The sequence below is a fragment of the Tachypleus tridentatus genome, chromosome 10, assembly GCF_004210375.1.
Source record: "Tachypleus tridentatus isolate NWPU-2018 chromosome 10, ASM421037v1, whole genome shotgun sequence".
Lineage (NCBI taxonomy): Eukaryota > Metazoa > Arthropoda > Merostomata > Xiphosura > Limulidae > Tachypleus > Tachypleus tridentatus.
The window spans coordinates 58,485,283-58,507,808 of NC_134834.1; the positions used below are offsets into that span (position 1 = coordinate 58,485,283).

General features: G+C 30.7%; 1 protein-coding gene across 1 annotated transcript in view; it reads left to right on the forward strand.

Annotated features, from left to right (window-relative positions):
• LOC143228353 (uncharacterized) overlaps positions 1 to 22,526 on the forward strand; it is a 60,268-nt gene that overhangs the window by 31,323 nt on the left and 6,419 nt on the right. The window contains exons 9-18 of the mRNA XM_076459621.1: positions 2,903 to 2,962; positions 4,614 to 4,713; positions 6,653 to 6,859; positions 7,305 to 7,386; positions 8,275 to 8,407; positions 10,744 to 10,790; positions 15,141 to 15,252; positions 17,654 to 17,757; positions 18,782 to 18,883; positions 19,541 to 19,691. Of these exons, the coding sequence (XP_076315736.1) occupies positions 2,903 to 2,962; positions 4,614 to 4,713; positions 6,653 to 6,859; positions 7,305 to 7,386; positions 8,275 to 8,407; positions 10,744 to 10,790; positions 15,141 to 15,252; positions 17,654 to 17,757; positions 18,782 to 18,800 (864 nt within the window). The 3' untranslated portion in view covers positions 18,801 to 18,883; positions 19,541 to 19,691. The remainder of the gene's footprint in view (positions 1 to 2,902; positions 2,963 to 4,613; positions 4,714 to 6,652; positions 6,860 to 7,304; positions 7,387 to 8,274; positions 8,408 to 10,743; positions 10,791 to 15,140; positions 15,253 to 17,653; positions 17,758 to 18,781; positions 18,884 to 19,540; positions 19,692 to 22,526) is intronic.

Consider the following 22,526-nt stretch of genomic DNA (forward strand, 5'->3'; position numbering starts at 1 on the left):
AATCCATCTTTTTACAGATGCATCTCTTCAGAGATGGAGAGCTTGTCTTCAAAATCAAGAGTTTCATTGTCGTGGACTGAAGACGATCTACCTTCCACATCAATGCTCTTGAACTTTTTGCAGTGTATTGGACTATGGTTCAAGGTCTGCCTCTTTCGAGAGGAGAAGTGGCCAAAATATACTCCGAAAATTCCATGGTTGTATCAAGGAAGCACACATTCTTGAGACCTTTGTTTTGTACCTTGGATCTTATTTACTAGGCTCAGTCTTTTAGTATGTCGTGTTCTAGGAGTGATGAATTTATATGAAGATTACTTGTCTCGACCTAACCAGATTTTTCCATTGAAATGGACACTACATCGTGAGGTTTTCAGTTGATTTGCTTTCATTTTGAGTCTCCAACAATCGATGCCTTTGTGGCTTAATGGAATTTTTAAATGCAGTTGTTTTGATCTCCAATATTTCATCCTCAAACATTTGAAGTAGATACATTCAGTCAGAACTTAACTGGTTTTCATCTGTATGCCTTTTCTTTGAATTAGCTATTGCCTTGACCTGCACTACTTCCTGTTATGTTCTCTTGGTTACACCTTATTGGCCAGTTTAAACGTGGTTTACGCATTTTTCAGTATCTGCAAAACCTTTACCTATATCTCTTTCATACTGGAAGTCTTTAAGACAACTTTGAGCAGACATTCTGGACACAGATCTTCAGAAACTCAATCTTCATGCTTGGAAGTTATACAGTCCTTTGCTCGACATAATAATTTAACTTCTAAGGTTTATCATACTTAAGTAAACCTCTTCGTAGGCCAACCACGATTGTTTATCAATGGAAATGGGGAATTTATCATTAATGGTGTCTTAAAAGGAAGTTAAACCCTCTTCACCCAAAATATCTGTCATATCCTGTTTTGTAGTGTGGGTATTTGAGAAGGGTCTTACTTCATCCATGGTGGTTTTACACAAGACGTCCCTTATTCACTACTTTAAGTATTCTAAATACTGGAAGGTTTTTGAATCCCCAGTTCTATCAGGTCTACTAAAATCCTTTTGCATTCTTCGTATCAAACAACCTTTTCAATTACTGAATGGGGGTTTCACATGTGTTGTTTCATCCTCCTTTACTTTTCTATTCTTTGTTTCACCCTTCTCTTAAATTGTATTTTTTGTTGTTGTTGGCCTGTGGGTGTCATCAGTTGGAGTTCCTTCCAATTCATGTCAGGACTCTTTATCACTCTACATTTGTCCTGCTTTATTCTTTTCTTCCAGAGACTTTGGCAGTCAGGAAACGGGAGAGATCCTTTTTACTGATCCATTTGCTGGAAATTTTTAGTCTTTATGACTGCTTTAATTCTAAACATTTGTTATGTCCTGACAGGGTCCTCAAGTGTTATGTGGCATGTACTAACTTATTTTGAGGCACTAGGAATTGGTCGTTCGTTCATAGAGATCCTCGTATTTCCCATGACTTATCTCTCATTACCCTCACATGGTGGATTTGCATGTTGATTCACATGGCTGATAATGTATTATCATTACAGGAGAGGAATCTTTTGTGTGTTAAATGTCACCAGATTTGTCATATCTCTCGGTCATTATCTACCTGGTTGAACTGCTCTTTGGAAGACATAGTGCAGGCTGGTATGCGGACTACTAATACTTTCATATCTCACTACTTACACGATCTGGCAATTTCTTCTTCTGAGGGTTTTTGACTACTCCCTATAGCTATTTGACTACATCCATTAGACATTAACCAAAGATGAGTATTTTCCTCAATCATATACCCCTTTATTTCCAAGGTCCTTTAATTTTACAGTGGTTCCAACTCTCTGAAGAGTGTTACCCAGAGTAGTGGACAGAAATTTCTTCTCCAAAGTGTTTGAGTGTTTTCCTCACTCTCAGAGAAGAGGGCAAAGTTAGCAGTCCTCCTGCTAGAGTCCGTGGATGTTTCTTCCAGATGTCAGTACAAGTGATGCCAGCCTCCATGGGATCTTACTTGTAATTCTGGTTCAAATTTGACATGAAGCTATCAAGAGTATATGGCCCTTCTCTTCCATCAATGTTAATTTGGTATATTTTTCACGGAAGATGGTCTGCTATCTTCTCATAATTCCGAACATGAATGGCTAAAATTAATATTTTATAATTGCTTTAAAATGAAAATATTGATACTGTTGAAGCATTTCTGACAAGATTTCTGGTAAAAACCTTATAAATCCTTCTGTATCATGTAACTTTTTATATTTTACTATATTTTCATGTACTTCATCACTTAAATGTACATATTTGGTGTATATTAAGACCTATATTTATGCTAGAAAGATATATAGAAAGTTCAATATCTATCAAAGAATGTTTTTTGCTTTTGCAGTAATCAACCTAAAATAACACCAAAATATTTCTCACACATGAAAATCTAGATCTAGGTGCTAAAATCCTTATTCTATTTGAGTTTGGTCTTTAGTAGCAAAATTCTGATCTACTACTATTATAATAAAGGAGAACACTGCATCATTAACTTTTGAGCTACATTCTCCAATGTGTAATCAATTGATCTGTAGGAGAAACTTGACCTCTGTGAACAGTTTGATCAAAATTAGATTAAAACTTTTTTGAGTTATGTAGGTAACCTTCAGTATGACCTTAATCTTTGACCTGGATTCACTAAAAGCTAATAATTTCATCTTTGGACACACTAAACCTTTATACCAAAATTTGATCAACATCAGATGAAAATGTTTTTATTTTTACTGATTTATACACGATAACTATGCAGGAGTAGTAACATAGCTGTGTATGGCAGGTTATTGTTTATTTTTGTATGTATTTGATTTTTAAATATGTTCAATAACAGTAAAAAAAATGAATGTTTTTATTTAATTTATATTTACTTTAGGCTTTACTGGATATTGCTTCATTCCTGCTGATCAACTCTTATATTATTCACAAGCAGTCAGTAAGTTGAAATAGTAGATTCCTTATTGTAATTTAAGGTATCTGTCGAATATGTTTAATGAAAATAAACATTTCCTGGTAAAGTAAATCCATACTTATTCTTTAAAAATAAATTTATAAGAAAATAAAAAGTTCAATAAAACTTCACCTGCACATTTATATATCTGTATATCCCATTAACTGTTTCACACAATTATCCCAAAAGCATGTTTAAGAAAATGCCATAACATTAAAAGAAAATTTTATCATCAGATATTGTAAAATATTATCATGGATAACTTTGGACTTTCTCAAATGTTGAAATTCAATAAGTAGGTTTGTAATACATCCTATTAAATGTTATTCAACATTCTTGTATCATACCAGCAAGTAAAGAAAACTATACATGTTAAAAAAATTATTCCTTAGACTTTAATCTAGTTGCTTAATATGAATTTTTTAAATAAATGTTGTACCAAATAAACCTTTCCTTTTAATATCATTTGTAGTGCCTCTGAAAATGGTATAACTAAGAGGTACATAACAAACTTTAACTTGACAGGATTATGAGCAGAGGGGTTATACAAGAAGATTGTTAATTTTGTATGTGCTCAGACTTTATAAAGTTAAGAACGGCATAAAGGATAAAAGAAAGAATATAAAAAAATTCTAATTACGTATATTTTAACGTATTCAGATGGGGGACTTTGTTCATTAATGTTAAATGATAAAGGTAGATCAAAAATGTGTCTGATAAAGACATTTTATATATTTCTGTTTGGACCAGACAGTACTTCATATGGCTATGATAATTTATGCTGTTTTGTATGTTAATGGTTTATTTAATGGAAAGATTTCTTAAACATTAAATTATTCTGTTTTTTTTTTTCAATATCATATGCAAAATCAAAGTTTACTTTTATTGTTATAAAAATTGCTTGGGATATTATTGACATACAGCTTCTCTTAAGTTTGACTGCTCAGTGTCAAAGTTGTTTAACAGCAGCAATTAATTAACAAATCATTATATGACTTCTGTTTGAATACTAAATGATACCTTTATATCACTAGTGAATAACTAAATGTAAAGATCATCACAATCAAATTAGGAATACATTGAAATGAAGGCTTTACAATTCTGTTTTTACAATCTATTAAAACCTATTGACACATGAATACCTTTTTAGTTCTTCTTTTCTTATTCTGTATAATTAAGTATCAATGATATTACCTTTATGACATACTTCATTCACATATACATACACCTACATGAATCCAGTTCATCCTTCCTTAATTATTTTAATATTTGGATAACACTTATAGATACTTCATTAATCCAGTAATGAACACTTCACACCTTGCATGATACCAAGAAGAATACTACCATCACTATATTAATATTTCTTGAGTGTGTCTCAATCATCAAGGATTATAATTTTAATAATCCAATTAACCCTACTTTTATTCTTTATTTATTCATCTACATAGTAATAAAATTATCACATACATTCAATTTTAGAAACTATTTCAATATTTTAGACAATGAGATGATGGCTTAAACATAATTAATTTCTCTTGCTGTTTTAATGTGCTTTGTTTTTTATTGTTTTTTCAAGAAGTTTACTGAAATTCAATTAAACAGTATTGAAAGTTTGCCTTTCTTAAATTTTCAGTATGTGATCCAACTTCATCAATTGATTTTAAATCATGGGTTTTTAAGAGGTTCTTTTTCCACCCCTGGGACCTTCCAGGTATTTGATAGACCAGCCTTTGGTAAGTAGTTAGTAACTTATTTATATTTCTCTCATTGATTTTTAAAGAATAAAGAAAGAACAATTTTTGTTGGGAAGATAATTTTAAAAAATCTGGAGAAAACAAAAGGATTCATGAGATAAAATTTTGTACTTTTAAAACTTTAGTTTGATAAAGGTATACCTTAATGAAGGCTTCCACAAATCCCAAGCACCAGGTCGTCTAAATGGCTAAAAATCTTTTTGTCGTGCCTACTATTTTTTCACTTTTTTATTCGTGCATAAGGCTGTGCTAAGACTTGAATCTATAACAGTTTTGGACCCTTTGAAATCTGGAACTATTTCTGTGTTCTTTCAGTCCTAAATAAAACTTTGTTTTGTTAGGATTTTAAAGCCAGATTCAGCATTTCTTAAAGATTTTCCAGTCTGTCAGTTACACTCAACATTTTTTCAAAATTTTATGAGTTACAGAAGTCAAATTTCACTTTTTCTCCCATCATACTTTTTGACTGTCCATTCCCAATTGACATGAATTTAATCACTGAAGTAGTTAAATAGCTCCTAAAGTTTGACACTTTTTATTTTGCTACAATAGTATAAACATGGAAGTGCATTTACACCCTATTAGTGCCTATGAAAATAATTAAACAATTAGTGCAAATATGTGCTTGGGATTTATTACAAAGAAACCCTTGTTAAAAGAGATTGAAGGTACTTATTATCTGTAAGGTGATGACAATGTGTAACTGGGTGACACCCTAATTAAACCTGAACATGCATTTGTGGTTATAGGATGCCTACTGTGCAGTATAGAATAGTGGATGATCTACTGAAGTAGAGTGAAATGTTTAAGAAATCTTAATATGTATTTTGTATGTTTTCATATACTGTGTTTTTAATTATTGGCCCAATAAAATTAACCAAGCTATGAATATTTTATATTCCTGTCTCACCAGCTGACTTAAACTTAAATGCATGTCAAACCTTGCATGCAAAAATCCTGAATATTATGCAGTACCCTAACTTTTTCAATAAGTTTTCCAAAAAAACAATAAATTATTATCTGTAATTATAATGGCACAATTATTTTGAGAAAATTAGGAGAAACAAAAATTTGTGGGTAATCATGGATTGCAGATAACAGAGGTGCAGAAAATTGAGGCAACAACGTAGTCCCCATTTCTTGCTACAGACAGTAGTGAAGTTAGATTAGGCTCACCTGGATTCTGAGCTTTTAGGCTGGCTCCTAGATCTGAAAATATTTGTCGAGGCCCACTCTAATATATTTACAGTAAAATAACTTGTTGTTTGCAAGTTTTCAATGCTTCACCGTTTTTTGGTAATTTTATATAAGCCAAATAATATGAGAATAGTAAAAACAATATTTTTTTTTATTTTCACATATATATGTACATTGTCTTCCCTACTATTTACATATCAACTTGATATGCTTGGTCATGACTATTTCTAGCTTTAGATTTTATATTGTTCAAATTATAAACTGAGTCACTTTATCAAAATTGCAGGTGGTGCACAGATAACATGTGCTTTTGTGATCTATATTTACTGTGATTTACTAATAAAATGTCCTTCATCTATCTTTGCTAGATAGAAAGCTGGATAATATTTAAACTTAAATGAATTTTGTTCATAACCTTTCTCTGCATTTAGGGCTTGGATTGCCTCTGTGGTAGAATACTAGATTTTGAAGCTTATGAGTCAAGTTTGAATTCACATAATTTCCCCACATGTTCTCTAAACTGCTTAGATGCTTCTCATGAAAATATTACTCAGGACCAAGCTCATTCAAACCTATCAGTTAACCTATGGAAAAGATGGAATTTTAACAAGAAACCAAACTTTTATTCCTAAATATAAAACAGTTACACAGATATCAGTGGTACAAAGAACACTAACACACTGTCATTCAAATATAACACAATTCCATATTTCTTTTTAAGTATTACAAACTGGGAGAGTAACAAAGGATGGACAGCACAATTTGAAGTTCCCTGATTTTCCTGAAAATTTGAAAGATTCCAGTATTACAACATTTGAAAGGGATAAAATGCAAGCAGACAATCAGAGGATTTCTAGCAAACATCCTTGGCTAACTGATGAGTTAGAAGTCAGTTATAATACCTTCTTAATGTCTGATTTTGATCATTGTAAGTCCTATTATACAAATAGGATGTCTGTTTCTTCTTGTTTTTCATATAAGTATGTTCTCTCTAATTTTGTACTCACCATTCCTAGGCTAAATAAGTGTTTAATTATTTCATTAGGTTTTAAAACTTAAATAATTCATATATATATATATGTGTGTGTGTGTGTGTGTAGTGAACATGTAAGCTTGTTTATAATTAATGTAGAATAAGTTTTCTGTATCTATTTATTACTTTTCATTAACTTTTAGTAATTACTCTTTGTATGAAGTCACTGTGAAATAATCAAAAATTAATTGGCAAAAAAGTATGTTGCTTTATCACAAAACTGTTAACAGTTAAAAATATTGCAGATGTTTCAGTTTTATACATCATGATTATTTTTATTTTTGCCAATCATTTGTGTGATCAAACGTAGCAGTGACTTATTTTGGGATTTTCATTTTAGTGAACGATAGTATTGTGACAACAGTTGTATTCTACAAAAATTTATCAGTCTTCCTTCCACCACGGTTCTTGATTAGAAAAGGGTAAGTAAATATTTAAATCTTCAGTTAAAATAAGCAGTGCAAAAGGTTTCTTCTTGATGTATGGAAAATTAATTTAAAATCAAAACGTTGATGGTCATTTATAATTATTTCTATTTTTAAGTGCTAAGCTACACAATGGGCTATTTGTGCTAGTAGTAACTACAGGTATTGGACCCTGATTATTAGCATTATAAACCCTTAAGTTTACATTGATCTATGGGGATTATTTCAGACGAGTCTCTAATTTATTATGTTACCTATTACAATTTCAAATAACCAGAAATTTTAATTTCAATTTAATAGTTAATTAACTGTTAATATGTATTAAATGTATGGTATTTGCCAACAAGATTGATACACACAGTTATCTTTTTAAACACAAATATATTTTAATATACAAACAAAAAATAATAATACAAATTTATAATATTGGTTATTATAAATAGTTAGTTATCACAAATGATGGTTTATATACAAGAGTTATAAACGTACAGACAATACTGAGTGTTATATCTGATCTAGAACTGAATATTTTAGATCTAAAGTACATTTTCACCCACTTCACCACAATTGGAAATTTATGTAACTAAAAAATCTGAATTATGATAGGAAGGCAAAGACTACATAAATTCTCTTTATGCATGTGCAATAAGTCATGTGGAAAACAAGAGAGTAGAAACTTCTGGGTAAATGTTGCATTCCAATTCAGGTTTGATAGAGGTTGTATTATTGTTAATTTCCATTTATTTATATTAAGTTATATTGTTTTCATTATTCTTAATATTTTATTAATTGTATGATTTTGTGTAGTTTATTTACAGATATATTATTTATTTTTGTATACAGATATAGAAATTTATAGCTAAATACTACATATATTTGTTTCAGTGATCATGATATAGAAACTCAACTATGCTCTTCTATGATGGCAGTGATTTTAAAGTCTAGACAACAAATGACTGGATTTCAGCTTAATGATGTAAAAGTTAAATTAAGTCTGAAGAGCAAAATTTCCATTAAAGTAAGTAAACATGCCACATTTGCACAGTGTTGTAAAGTATAATAATTTCACTATTACATATACTGAAGTTTTGGGATATTGAATATCAAATGTAATGCTGAAGTATATTTTAAGGAATGCCTTCATTTCTAATAACCTCAAAGTTTTTAATTAAATAGTAGTTAATGACTTTTATAAAGTTTTTAAAGTTGCATATTATTTAAAGATCAACAAAGCAGTGAAACAATTTAAACCTACCTGTTCAAAAATTGTATCTCACCAAAAATAAGGATCCAAATATTTGCATTATTGAGTGAATGAAAACTGTTCTTAGTTGTGGATCTCTAACAAAATTTACGACAATTCTGGCATTTTGAAAGAGGTTTGTCTCAGCTTTAAGAGTAAAGACTTGCTCAAAAAATTTTGATTTAATTTTGGTTTTTTTATTTTAGTTTTAATTTGTTTAAATTTTATTACTTCAACCTAAATGACTTACTAGCAGAATAAGAAATAGTATTTAGTTGTTTTTTTGTTGAACTTGTTTGTTTCTTCTGCATTTCTTGAACTATATATTCCATGAAACTAAATCTTAAAACCTCTTGTTATACAAGATTGAGAATAGTTTACCCAAGTATTGTTATTGATTTTAATCTGGACAAGAAAAGTGTTTTGTTTCACAACCCACAGTGTAAGAGTTATACTAGGAATTATGTTTCAAGAAATAACTTACCAGACATACTTCTTAAATAATCATTCATGAGCTCTATTCTAAGGTGCAATGAAAAGTAATAATTTATATTTCATAAAGTTTTTTTGTTTTTTTTTCACAGAGTGTCAGAACAAGTGGAAAATTATTTTGGCAATTTAACTCTCTACAAATGTTTTAGAAAGTTGGAGAGCTTCAAACTTTTAATTTGATTATTGTATAAAGTATTAAGAACAAAGTAGAACAACATTATCAACTAAATTTATTTAAATTGCATATTTAGCCATTTTAGCTGATGCTGCATATTCCATGACCAAGTTTTAGTTATATTTATAGACAAGTATTTACATATTCATGAAAAATAACTGAAACTTTTCTCATGTCACAATGAAAGAGGAAAGAGTTGCAGAAAACTTTGCAATGAATATATAATTTCACATACATCAATATGATAATTATAATTAATAAAACAACCAAGTCACTGGCAGGATAAATAACATAAGATACATGTTTATTAAGCACAATACAAGATTTACAACTTTCAGAAATTAACTAATTTAGTCCAAAAACATTAAACTTAGAAACATTAACATTAAAAGAAAAAGTCATACTGTCAATATCAAAGTTCAAAGCACACAATACAGGGTGTTCGGAAAGTCACTGTGCACTTGTATATTTACTAACAGACAAAACTGCACAGTGACTTTCCGAACCCCCTGTATAATAATAATTATTATACAAAAAGTAGAAAAAAGAATCAGATGAGGAAAACATCTAATTTGTAAGATTACTAGAAAGAACAATATTAAACACCTTGGGCAAGTATTATGTATCACAAATAAGTATAAATTAAGTATTTGCAATGAACTTTATTACTTTCAATAATCAACAACTATAGGTTACTTTACATTACTGTCCAGTTTTTGTTCAAAAGTTGGTGGAGCTAAGAAAAAAACTAAATCAACATTAACTGGAAAACATTATATCATATCTGTCAGTATAACTTCTTTCACCATTCACACTTAACATTAAACCACAGGAATTTATTTCTTGTCAGCCCATGAAACAACATACCATGTCTTAAAAACATGACATTTGTTTTACTTAATTATACATGAACTTAACATCCATATATAAATCTAAGGGAACTTTGGATTGGTTAATTTCTTGATATAAAAATGACTCGTTTAATATTTAACATGCACTGAAAAATAGGTGAACTAGCATATTTAAGGCAAAAATATATAGCTGAACTAAAAAACAGAAAGAAAAAGTATGTAAGTGGTAAATAAAACTATAACTGAAAATAACTTTTAGATATGTTAATAATTCATACAAAGATGGTGCTAATGCTGCTTTGAACATTTAGTAATCCATGAAATCTATTAATACATTTTTGCTGTTGTGTTTTTATTAGTTAAAAGTCCTTATTTTTTAAAACACTCAGTGGATGTCTTGACATAAATTAGCTATCATAACAATTTCTTTTGTGATGTCAAAAATGTTTCTGAATTTACTACAATCACTTAATTTTTTAATATATATACATGTTTATTTAGAAGAATAGATTGTTTTATTTATTTGATCGTATCTTGCTTAAATTTATTATAATACTATAACAATGTTACATTGCTTTTATTCTAAAATTTAGATTGGAGTACAAAATGTTTCTTGTGCTGTGGTTTCTTTTGCAGAAGGGTAAGTTTTATCTTGTATATTGCAAATACTAGGAAAGTAAGAAAGAAAATGTATTATATTTGTTGTAGTTAGGCCTAAAATTTCAACAAACAAACAAGTGTAGATAAACAGTACTAAGGATATTTGCAACTTGATGTATTTATCAACATACTTTTATTAAATACTGTGTATTTCCTCCAGGCTCCATTATGCTTAGGCATTATTATACTTACCATATTTGCAGAATTTGTGTTTTTTTTTAAATTTACACTTACACACACTGGCTAAAGGAATAATTTAGTTTCAAGTGTTATCCATGCTTATTTTTCCTAAGGACAAAAAAAATAGATATTGCAGCTAGGATGTTGGGTTAAGAGCAGGGGCGTAAATCCTGGGGAGAATGGATGGGATACATTTCCCCCTTCATTTTAGGTGGGAAGTATGGTGCATACAATCATCCCCCCTATAGTTTGGTCTGTTGAATTGTTTTATTGCACCACAGGCCTACAAATTATGTGTTTGTTCTTGTGATTCTCGTGTTCTTACCAATCGAATTACATAATTAAGCCTAGATGTAGGTTTTTTTCAGTAGCTGAAATGTACATCTTTAATATAGGCGTGCTTCTAAGCTTTTCAATCTAAGCGATAGTTCATAAGTATTAGTTAGTAGGCCTAAGTATACATGCAAGGCTTGCAAGCACTATCACAGAATCTACCTATATCTTGTACGTAGTGTAATATTAAGTAAAATTTTCATCACAACAGATTGAACAGAGCATGAAATTCGAAAATATTACTCCCAAGCGTAAACTCCTGTGATCTAGATCTGGCAGGCCATTTGTAGCTTGTAGCTGCATCAGTCTTATGCGTCTATTGTGCGGTTTTCCTACACCATTTGTTTTTATGCATGTCTAGCCGGTTTTATTGTAGAACACCTTCCTCTCCTTAGCTGTTGAAGCCACTGACCATAGTGTACGTTTAGTGTACAGTTAACGACAGGTTCGGGCCACTTGGATCCAGACACGCTGTACATCACCCCCTCCGCTTCCTTTAATCTGAGCATCGATTTTACAACAGGGCTCTTATACCTGTGTTTGTGGCCCTCATTAATCCATGAAATTTCAGATTATCACCACTCTCTAATAAAGTGCTGGTGCTTTATGGTAAAAGAACAATATATTCTGTTATCATAGATAGCAAAAATATTGTATTTTATTGCATAATTAGAACATAAAAGGAGCGATTTCAATGGCCTGAAGCCTTTGCTAGAATTGTATTGCTGGTTTTTGTTTAGGTGTTTATATTTAACAGACGTGCTTATAGACATTATATCGCAACGTGTTTGCCCTTTAATGAGCTTTAACAGGAATATAATATAGTTGTGACTGTTTAAGTGTTTTTCGAGAAACTTGAATTATTTGTGTTGTTACTAGCACACATCATTGTCCCAGCAATGCCCAGGCAGTCAGTTGGCTCGGTAGTCACTGTGAGGTTCGCGCATTTGACTTAAATACATTGTACAGTTCAGTCCTACTCCCATTCTGTTCTATCTTCGTTTGTAGTACATTAGAGTTTTTCAATAAAGACTGTATTTTAGCTTGTTGAGCCATCTTGGAAACAGATTCAATGATGACAAACAAGCGTTTGAAACTTTTCGATATTAGACAGTTCTGCAAGCCAGTTACTGGTACTACAAGTGACAATGCAAATGCAGATAATCCAACAACCTCAAGCAAAGGAATAGAAACTTGCCATACAGAGGAAATACCATGTTCATCAGAAGACGAGTCTGAAAATGCTTGTGCAACTATTGCACATCATAAACCACCAGATAGTTGTGAAACAAGTTTATGCAGCAATAAAAAATATAACACTCCACAGATACAGTGTGGAAAGCCATATCATTCAGATGCACAACTAATACCACGAGAGAAAGAAGCAAAATCTCAAAATATCAACTTCCAGGGCAAGTGGTTTGATGAGTTCCCATGGCTGCGCTTTGACAATCAGACTCAAAAAGTCAAATGCTTCAATTGTGCCAAGGCAGAAAATAGAGGCCTTTTTACGGGGAAATTGGAAAGGCCAGTGGAGTATACCTTCATATCCATCAGTTTTTGCAACTGGAAAAAGGCAAAACAGGAATTCAACAAACACTAATCCTCCTATCAGCACAAATTTGCTATATCTCCAGAACTCAGATGTAACTCCAGTGACTGTCCAGCTACATGATGGAAAAAAGAAGCAGCAGAAAGAATGCAAAAGAAGTCTATCCAGAACATTCAGATTTTATGCTTCTTACTGCGTCAAGGTTTAGCATTACGTGGACGTACTGATATGGAGGGGAACTTCCTGCAGTTAATGAAGCTCCTGGAAGAGGAAGATTCTGAGTTGACAGCCTACTTGTCAAAGAAACATTTGTCACATTCACATCACTTCAGGCTCAGTATGAAATAATGGAGATGTTCAGCCATCAAATACTGAGGAACATAGCACACAAAGTGCAGCAAAATAAAATCTTTGCATTAATGGTTGATGGCACTCAAGATGTTACAGGTGCCGAACAGGAAGCAATATGTGTACGATACGTAGATGAGAACCTTGACGTCCAAGAGACATTTCTTGGTTTGTACAGTGTTTCCAATACAACTGGTGAAACAATATCCTCGACTATACTTGTTATACTGACTAGACTCAATTTACCACTGTCAGGATTAAGAGCACAAACTTATGATGGAGCTGCTAATATGAGTGGTGCGTACAGTGGATGCCAGGCAAAAATAAAAGAGAAGCAACCGTCAGCTTTGTTTTTTCACTGCGGGGCACACAAGGTTAATTTAATAATTCAACAGCTGTTTATTGAAGTGTTTCTTCTGACGAAAATTTTGCTTGTATGTCCAGTATCCAGTTGCAAATGTGATTTATTAAATGACACTCTGTAAAAGGTTCAAACATTTACACTTTGAACTCAACTCATGCACATAGGGTTAAGCTTGCCTAGATTCATGACTGACTCACTTTATCCAAAGAAAAGAAAGTGAACCATCATTACAAAAAGGCAAGTCAAGATGGGTCAGAAAAATATAAAACATAAACATTTTCTAAATAAAAATGTACTTCATTCACAATTATTTAAAAACAATCATATAAATAATAAATTGTGTAATATATACTAAAGTAAAATCTCATATAATAAGTTAAGATTATTTTGATGTGGTCAAATGCATATCACAAACATACAAAGGAGAGATCCCATGTATCACACTAGCAGCAGGTGAACATCTATCTTCTTATGTTCATGAAAGTAATTTAAGATAAAACCTTTGATAAATCAATTAAAAAAACAAAAAAACTAACCTAGAGTATTAATACAATGTGACTTATATTAATTTCTAAGCCAGAATTTACTTTTGTCAAGTGTATCTGAAAATTGGCCCTCTCATCTAATGCAGCAAACACGTTTTGAGAAAACAACTTGCTAGTAACTAGAAATCTAAATGTGTCTTGAAGTTTAGTGAAAGGTAATAATTGTCAAGATACTTTTTTTCACAAAAAGTCTTAATTGGTACGTAATTGTACTGTAACTTAGTACTTTCCATTGTCTTGAGAGTAACATTTCATTATTATATGTGATGGTCTGTTATGAGGTTTGCAAAGTATATGGCCAACATGACCTTCTGTTAATATGGTATTATACACATTCTCAAATATGATACATTAGCATATTAAGAAATTCCTTTACCTAGTACCCTAATTTGATTCATGCTAATGCTATGAGAATACTCGTATTTATGTTGTTACTAATAAAATTAACTGAGTTTAAGCAGACTGAATGTTATATAACACTCCCATTAACTCAAAGCTGAATTCAAGTCCACACACAAAATACAAGTATGCATCATTTAAAAAAATAAAATAAATAAATGAATTAATTTTCTGAATTTGGAATATTGAATGAAGTTTATAGTAATTTGTGATAATATAACCCAATAGATAATATTAAGACTCTTAACAGATTAGAATTTGGGAATTCTCAAGAATGTCATTTACTTTTAGAATAAAGATTATATATCATTTAAATATTATGGCTAATTTTATATTGTGTAAAACATTGATTTTCATATAATCACAATACTTTAATTTCACAATGTGCAAGCAGATAGTTAAAAAAGTGTAAGATTTCCACTTACAGTTATATATTTAGTAAAATATCACAGCTTGCAAGTACATAGTGCTCTCCATATAGTTATGATACATTTATCACAATGTATTGTACGTTATTTTTCAGTTAATTATAGGCTAAAGTTACTGGAAATATTTGCATACATGGAACGTAGTTAGGTAAATTAAAATTATGTTTTTGTACTGTTTCAGAAAATTTAAATTTCATCTAGATGGTTGTCAACAAACTCAGGAAGGAAGTTATATAGTATGTATCTGTAATCAAACAGGGTTGTTTGCAGCTTTGGCAACAGTTGTAAATTCAGTAGGTATCAGCAGCTTTAATCCATGCTTCATAACTTATACAATTAATGTTATTGAATACAGTGTCTTGCAAAAGTATTCACCCTGTACCAAATGTCACATTTGGATGAAGTACAAGTAATGTAAACAATTTTGTTTAATGAACTTATCTTTATTCAAAATCCTAGTGATCAAGCTTAACAGTTCTATGTGTGAAGGAGGTTGAATGTCAGCAAAACTTGCAAAGAAAATATATATAAATTGAAATTTAGTGATTTGTATAAGTATTCAGTACTTGGTGGAAGCACCTTTGGCAGCAATTACTGCTGTGAGTCGTTTAGGATAGGTTTCTACCAGCTTTTAACAATGGAATGTCATAAAGTTTGCCCATTATTCATGGTAAAATTACTCTAATTCTGTAAAGTTCATTGGGATTGTTGATTGACTGAAATCCTTGAGTCTTGCCATAAATATTCTTTTGGATGAAAGTCAGGACTTTGACTGGATCAATCCAGAACAGTCACTTCCTTCTTTTGAAATCATCCAGTGTGGCTTTGGCCTGCTGAAATGTTACTTTTTAACCCAGTTGTAGATACTTGGCTAATTGAAGCAGATTTTCATCAAGGATTTGCCTCTAGTTTATACCATTCATCTTCCTCTCAATCCTGATAAGCTTTCCAGCCCATGCTGATGAGAAGCATTCCCATAACAGGATGTTGCCACCATCTTGCTTGACAGTTTAAATGGTGTTGACTGTTTGATGGACTGTGTTAAGGCTGCACCAGATCTAACACTTTATATTTAGACCAGAAACCTGAAATTTTATGTAGTCTGAACCACAAAACTTTCTGCCATATGTCTGCAGTATCATTTACATGCTTTGTTAGAAACTGTATACAAGATTTTAAATAATTCTTTTTCAGTGATGATTTTTTTCTTGCCATTCACCTGTGCAGTGAAGTTTTGTGTAGGGACTAAGATATTGTCCATTTATAAACACTGATTTCCACCTCTGACACAAAACTTTGTAAATCTTTCAAAATTACTGTTAGCTTCACAGTAGTAACCACAAACAGTTTTTTTTGCTGGTTAAGCTCTTTAGTTTGGAAAGGAAGCCTGATATGGGTGGTGGCTGAATTTTATAAAGGGATAATGAGAGATTTTGAAATGTTTTTGCAACCTTCTGTTCTGCTAATCTGAGCTTCATAGCTAGTTTGTTGTATCACTGTGTGATTTGGGTCTTGAACAGAATCATTTTTCTGAAGTCCAGTTAAACCACTTTGAAAACACACAGATAGAGATTGTTACACTAATTACACCTTTCAAACCAATTGTTTGTACCTGAACTGATTTAAGGTTGCCATGGCAAATGGGTGAGATACTTATGCAGTTGAGAAAATTTTAATTTTCTTTAAAACTCTAACTTACTTATGTAATATGAGTGTTTTCTAGCTTTCTCAGTTTGGAGTATATATATATTCTGTAGGTTCTAATTATAAAGTCCCATTTAAAAGTTTTAGAACTGTAAGCAAAGACTACATATAACAAAATGTGGAAACTTTACAGGGGATGAATACTTTTGCAAGGCACTGCATGTCAATGATGTCATTATATCCAGACTGTTCAGATAAGGTTATGTTTTGATTTGATGTTAGTGTCTGTTATCTGCTAGCTATAATAGGCAAGAATATGTTGTGCATGTAGAACCAAAATAACCAACATATGAGACAAGAAATACTATTTTAATAGGTTAGTGAATAAAACACACACACAGATAATGGAACAAACTATGAGATTAACTGATGTTTGAGAAACTAGTTTTGGCACATTAATTTCACCTCTTCAAATGTGTCAAACATAATTTCTCTAATTTCAGGTCTTATGACAGCTTTTTCCATTTTTTTTTACTAACCTTGTAATTGTTGCACATAATATTGTGTTATTTTAGTATTGCATTTACAATGATTTATTTTGATTGAATTAGTGAGTCTTAAGTTTTATTATCTTTGAACAATAGTCATATAATTTAAGAATGGAGGTGCCTACATTGGATAACCAGCAGATCCAGACTACAATTAATTATTAAAAAAGGCTGGAAAAAGTTAAAGTTACAACAAGACAGAAATAAAATATTTTCTGGTGAAACTTTTATTTTCTCTAAATCTTTTATTGATAAGAGAGAAATTAGTATATGTACACATTGTTACAGTTAAACACTATATAGACTTGTTATTATCAAATAAAAAATTTAATACAGTTTCAATAAAATATAATAGTATTTAAAATGTATCAGACTGAAAAAATGTTTAAAAAAAGGAATGGTTAATCTACTTATATTCTAACAATTGTAAATTTCTTACATTTCATAATATAGCTTATCATTGTTAAACTTTACATAATAACTCAGTAACCCTCTTTTATAGGCCCGCCATACACATGGAAGATTTGATGTCATTGTTGGTATTGGGTGTGCTTTATGCATATGTTTGGTGCTTGTGACTGTGTTAATTCTATTGGTATTTTGGAGGTAGGTGTGAATATTTAAATATATGTAAATAACATAATTATTATTCTAATATAATTTTGTCATTTTTAACTCATTTGCAAGCAAAAATAATTGTTATTGAATGTTTGAATATAGCTTTCTAATGTAATGACGTGTGTATATATATATATATATTTATGTATGCATGTATGTATAAGCTCTACAGCTGTATTGCAGATCAGTATTTGTATTTTAATTGGTGAACTATGCATCAAATGATTTACTTTTGATAATGAACTAAATAAAGTGGTAACATAGTTAACTGAAATCAGTCATTCATAGAAAAAACAGTTATTAGCACTAATATAGTTTTTTCATTTGCTCAAAGAATATTGTTACTTACAAAACATTAACAGCAAAGATGCAATAAGAATGTCATAATTATTTATTGTCTCATGTAGTAAAAGGTGTCAGTGGTGTAGGGAAAAAAGTCAGTTGATGGTGGTTTACACTTCTGGCCACGTTTTGACTTGAAGTTTGCTAATATGTTAGCAAAGTTACAGTTTTTATTTATCAGTATGTGAGTATTAAGCAAAGTAAAAATATTAAAACAATGGAATTTCTATCAAACTTGAGAACTCCTTTAATTTTGTGTACTTACTGGTCACCCACAGGCAACTTTATTGAGTGAAGACTGCTAAATATATATATATATATTATATAACAACACAAACTGGTATTAGCATATATATAATTTTGTTAACATGTCAATAAGATCAGTGCTTATATTTCAAAAAGTGAATTTTGTACGATTTTTTTTTAATTTCTTGTAATGGACTTAATACTCAATACCACAGTTGGTATTGTAGCTGCATTTACATAAACGTTTAATTCAGTACTTTGTTTGCATTACTTGTATTTATTCTAGTTTAAGAGTAATAATTCCATATATCAGTGACAGCATGTTTGCAAATTTTGGTAACGTGGAACATATAAAAAATGTAGAAAAAAGTATTGATGTGACCTTTTGCTACAATTGTAAATCTTTATTTTCTATTTCTCTTAGAAGAATTAAAGGACCCTGACAGCTTTGAAGATTCAGTCTTGTGTGGCTATTCTTGGTACTTACAGCTGTTTCCTGGGAGCTCTGTATGAATCATTTCACAAAGTAATGTGGCTTGCATAACCAGAATATACTTACTTAATATAATATCGTATGGCTGACTATATGTACTTTCTTTGTTTACAGTTAATGTTCCTCAAAACCCAGCATTTTCATCATTAGTTTGGAGTCTTGTTTAAAAAACCAGTGATGCATCATATTTTAAATGTATTCATGAAGCTACAGATTGAGCAACTCTACGAAATCTATACAAAACAGATCTTGTACATTTTAATAACTCTATAATATTTTGTTTTTTGTTCAACTACGTTGTAGGATCAAAATTTCATGAAATTTTAAAAATACATATATTTGTCTTTCCTCTTATCCTCCCTAATACCTTTTGAAATTCTTCAGTGCATTGCAACACATATCAGTTTGGGAAATGCTGCTATAAAAACATACTATTAATATTGCTTAGTAACTGATTATCATTATTATGGTAGCACTTTAGGGTATTCCTCAACAGTGTTAATCTTTAGTAAGTATACACTGTTAAGTTATACATACAAAATCTAATCAATGTACCATCCTTTTTTGTGGTTTGTGTATAATTTATTGAAATTCGCCATAACTTTTAAAATATTGCATTTGGAATTATTGACTTTTTAGTTGAATGGGAATAGTGTGTGTTTTACGAAACATTCGTTGGTTTTGTTTCAGGAGTACTATCCACATGTTGTTTCCCTGGTGATGTTTTTCTTATTAGCAGCTATATGTATGCATCTATGTATGGAACTTACTATTTGCATGGAATTTGTGCAATTAAAAACCATACAACACCTAGAAAAAAAGATTGCTGCAATAGGGTGGGGTGAGTATCTTTTTTTATATACAGATTATTTATCCAAGAAAGGCTGCTATATTAATGTAGCATAGTATGTTTAAACATCATATTATTCTGATAAAAAACAATTAAAGACCTAACTAAGCCTTATTATCCATGGCTTTGAAATATTAGATAAATGATTTAATAAATAAACAACAACTACACAAGATTTAACTTACAGACAGAAGAAAACAACAATTGTAGTTCTTATTAATTTTGTGACTTTTCAAACTAATTTTTTGCACTTGAATTGATTTAGGGTTATCATATCAAATGGGTTGAATACATATGCAGTAGAGAATATTATAACTGAAAATATAACTTCCTTATGTAATATGAGCATTTCTTTTAACTTTTTCAGTTTGGAGTAGATTATGTAGATTCTAATTATACTGCCTGATTTCAAAGTTTCATGATTGCAAGCTTAGTAGACAACAAAATGCAGTAGCTTTGCAGGGGGATGAATACTTTTGCAAGGAACTGTGTGTGTATGGGTATAGATAATATGTATGTATGTGTATATACTATACTGAAGATATGATAACTGTTATAATTTAACATTTTTAAATATTTTACCATAATCAGTGTGTTTTTTGGCTGCATACATGTATCATACTTAGTATTCAGTTTATGCAAGTTCTTATTGAAGTTCACATTTATTTCATTATTATCTAGAAGCAGTATTGTTTAATAGGGAAAAACAACATTGCATATGCTATGTGAAAATAGGTTGATTAATTAATTGTGCCAAGATTTTTATGTCTTTGTGATATCACTTCTTACTAAAGTTGAGTCATCATACTTCAGATAGCCAATGTAAAGTAGGATGGAGCACTGAGTTTCCTGTTTGTATAGGAGTATTGTTTTGTTTATCTGAAGAAACATGATACAACAGATGAAAATAAAAAGATACTGTTATTGGAACAGACAGAAAGCTATTAAGTCTTAAACTATAAAAATACAAGCACTACAACTTCTTTTTGTTGTGATTCAAAAAAGAAGAAACTGCAGTTTCATATACCAACAATATTTGAAGAAAAACATAGAGTAAAAGCTTATTTATAAACGATTTAATGATTCACCTTAATAGCCAAAAATCAAATAAAAGGTGCAATTTAGTTATTGGATGAAACAGTGTGGTAATCCCACTTATTTTTAGTTTTTATTCAGAATCAAACCCAAGACCTCTCATATGCTAGACAAACTAGTGCTCTTTCAGTAGAACTAAAGGTATAACTCATTGATAATTCCTTTAAAAGACCCTGGACTGTCCACAGTACAGATTACTAATTGAGTTAAATTGGGCTAATACACTGATGAGCCATATTTTTTAATGTACCAAAACTGCAGCATTTTTATACTCTCAAAAAAAAGGTACATATTTTCTTAGGCCTAATATCTCTAGGTCAGGCAATAACAACTTAGGTGTCACTTTTTCTGTGGTAAGTTTATCAATACAGAATCAAATCCAATTAAGACCCCTTTCCTATGCAAACCAAGTATTCTATGAAGTGAACTAAATGATTAACCCACTAATGCTTTTGTTCAAAATACACTTTTCAAAAACTTCATTAACTACTACATTCTTCCATTCTACTAACAAGACCTACCTTTGGACTTTAAGTTAGTTAGGAAAAAACCCACATTGAATACCAGTTTTTATTTATGTAATATCTTTTTTTATTTATTATCATTATATACACACATCAGATTCAAACCTCAGACTTGTTATACAACCAGAAAAGGACTATACAAACTGACTTCACCTGCAAAAAGTTGCTATAGTAAATTAAATCATTTTTAACAATCCAGCATACCATGGTGGGTTAAGAATAGCTACAAAGATTTGGCTCCCAAAGATAGCAAGGGGAGAACTACAGAACAAAGTATTTATTATACATGAAAACTTTTGACTGGATTATTAGGAGCAAAGCCTACATGCTATTCAGTGTTACTAATATGTTTTTTCTGCAATATTTCAGCACAATATATTGCTTCGGAAAGCAAAAGGTACAGGAAACTCGAAAATGTTCTCAGCACTTTTGGTTAAGTAGACATAAAGTGAACAGTTCAATAGTGAAAAAAGTCAGAATCTTGCCTAACAGAAAATGAAATCCTTCACCTCATAAAAATGGCATGTAACATGTTAAACAGTAATTGAAATTAATTTTTGTCTTGATGAGATTTTGTGGAACTCAGAAAAATGCTTTTGTTGAAAGTGATGAGAAGCTCTTCACACCTGGAAATATTAATTTCCTGTACTTTGTTAAATACTTTGCCAAGTTTGATCTTTTCATGAAATATAACAACTTAGAAGAATTACCAAGTAAACAATTCATAAGTATTTTATAAAGGAAATGCATAATTGTATTGACTGCTGCTAGAAATATCATGTACAATTTGATTATGTTTAACTGCACTCCAGATATAAGCTATATGGAACAGATAATCTGATACATCAAACACTGAGGCATCTACAACAGAATATGGTAAAATCAATATATATTAGAATTCGATTGGATATTTGTTATAAAATGCAAGTAGTGCTGGTATAACTGAAAATTCATAAATAAGCACTGAAACTAGGAAGATCTTTTATTAGCCAAGGGTAAGATAATGACATGAACATGAAAGATAAAAACAATGGTCTGAAAATAACTAGAGGCTTAAATTCAAAATATTGTTTTTTTTCTAGTATTTGCAAAATACTCAAGATTCACAAGATGTCTCTGCAGTATGTTTTCTAGGTAACTGTTAAACTTTTAGGTGACATGCAATGGAAAAGTAGAATTGATGCAATGTGTACATTAATACATGTTG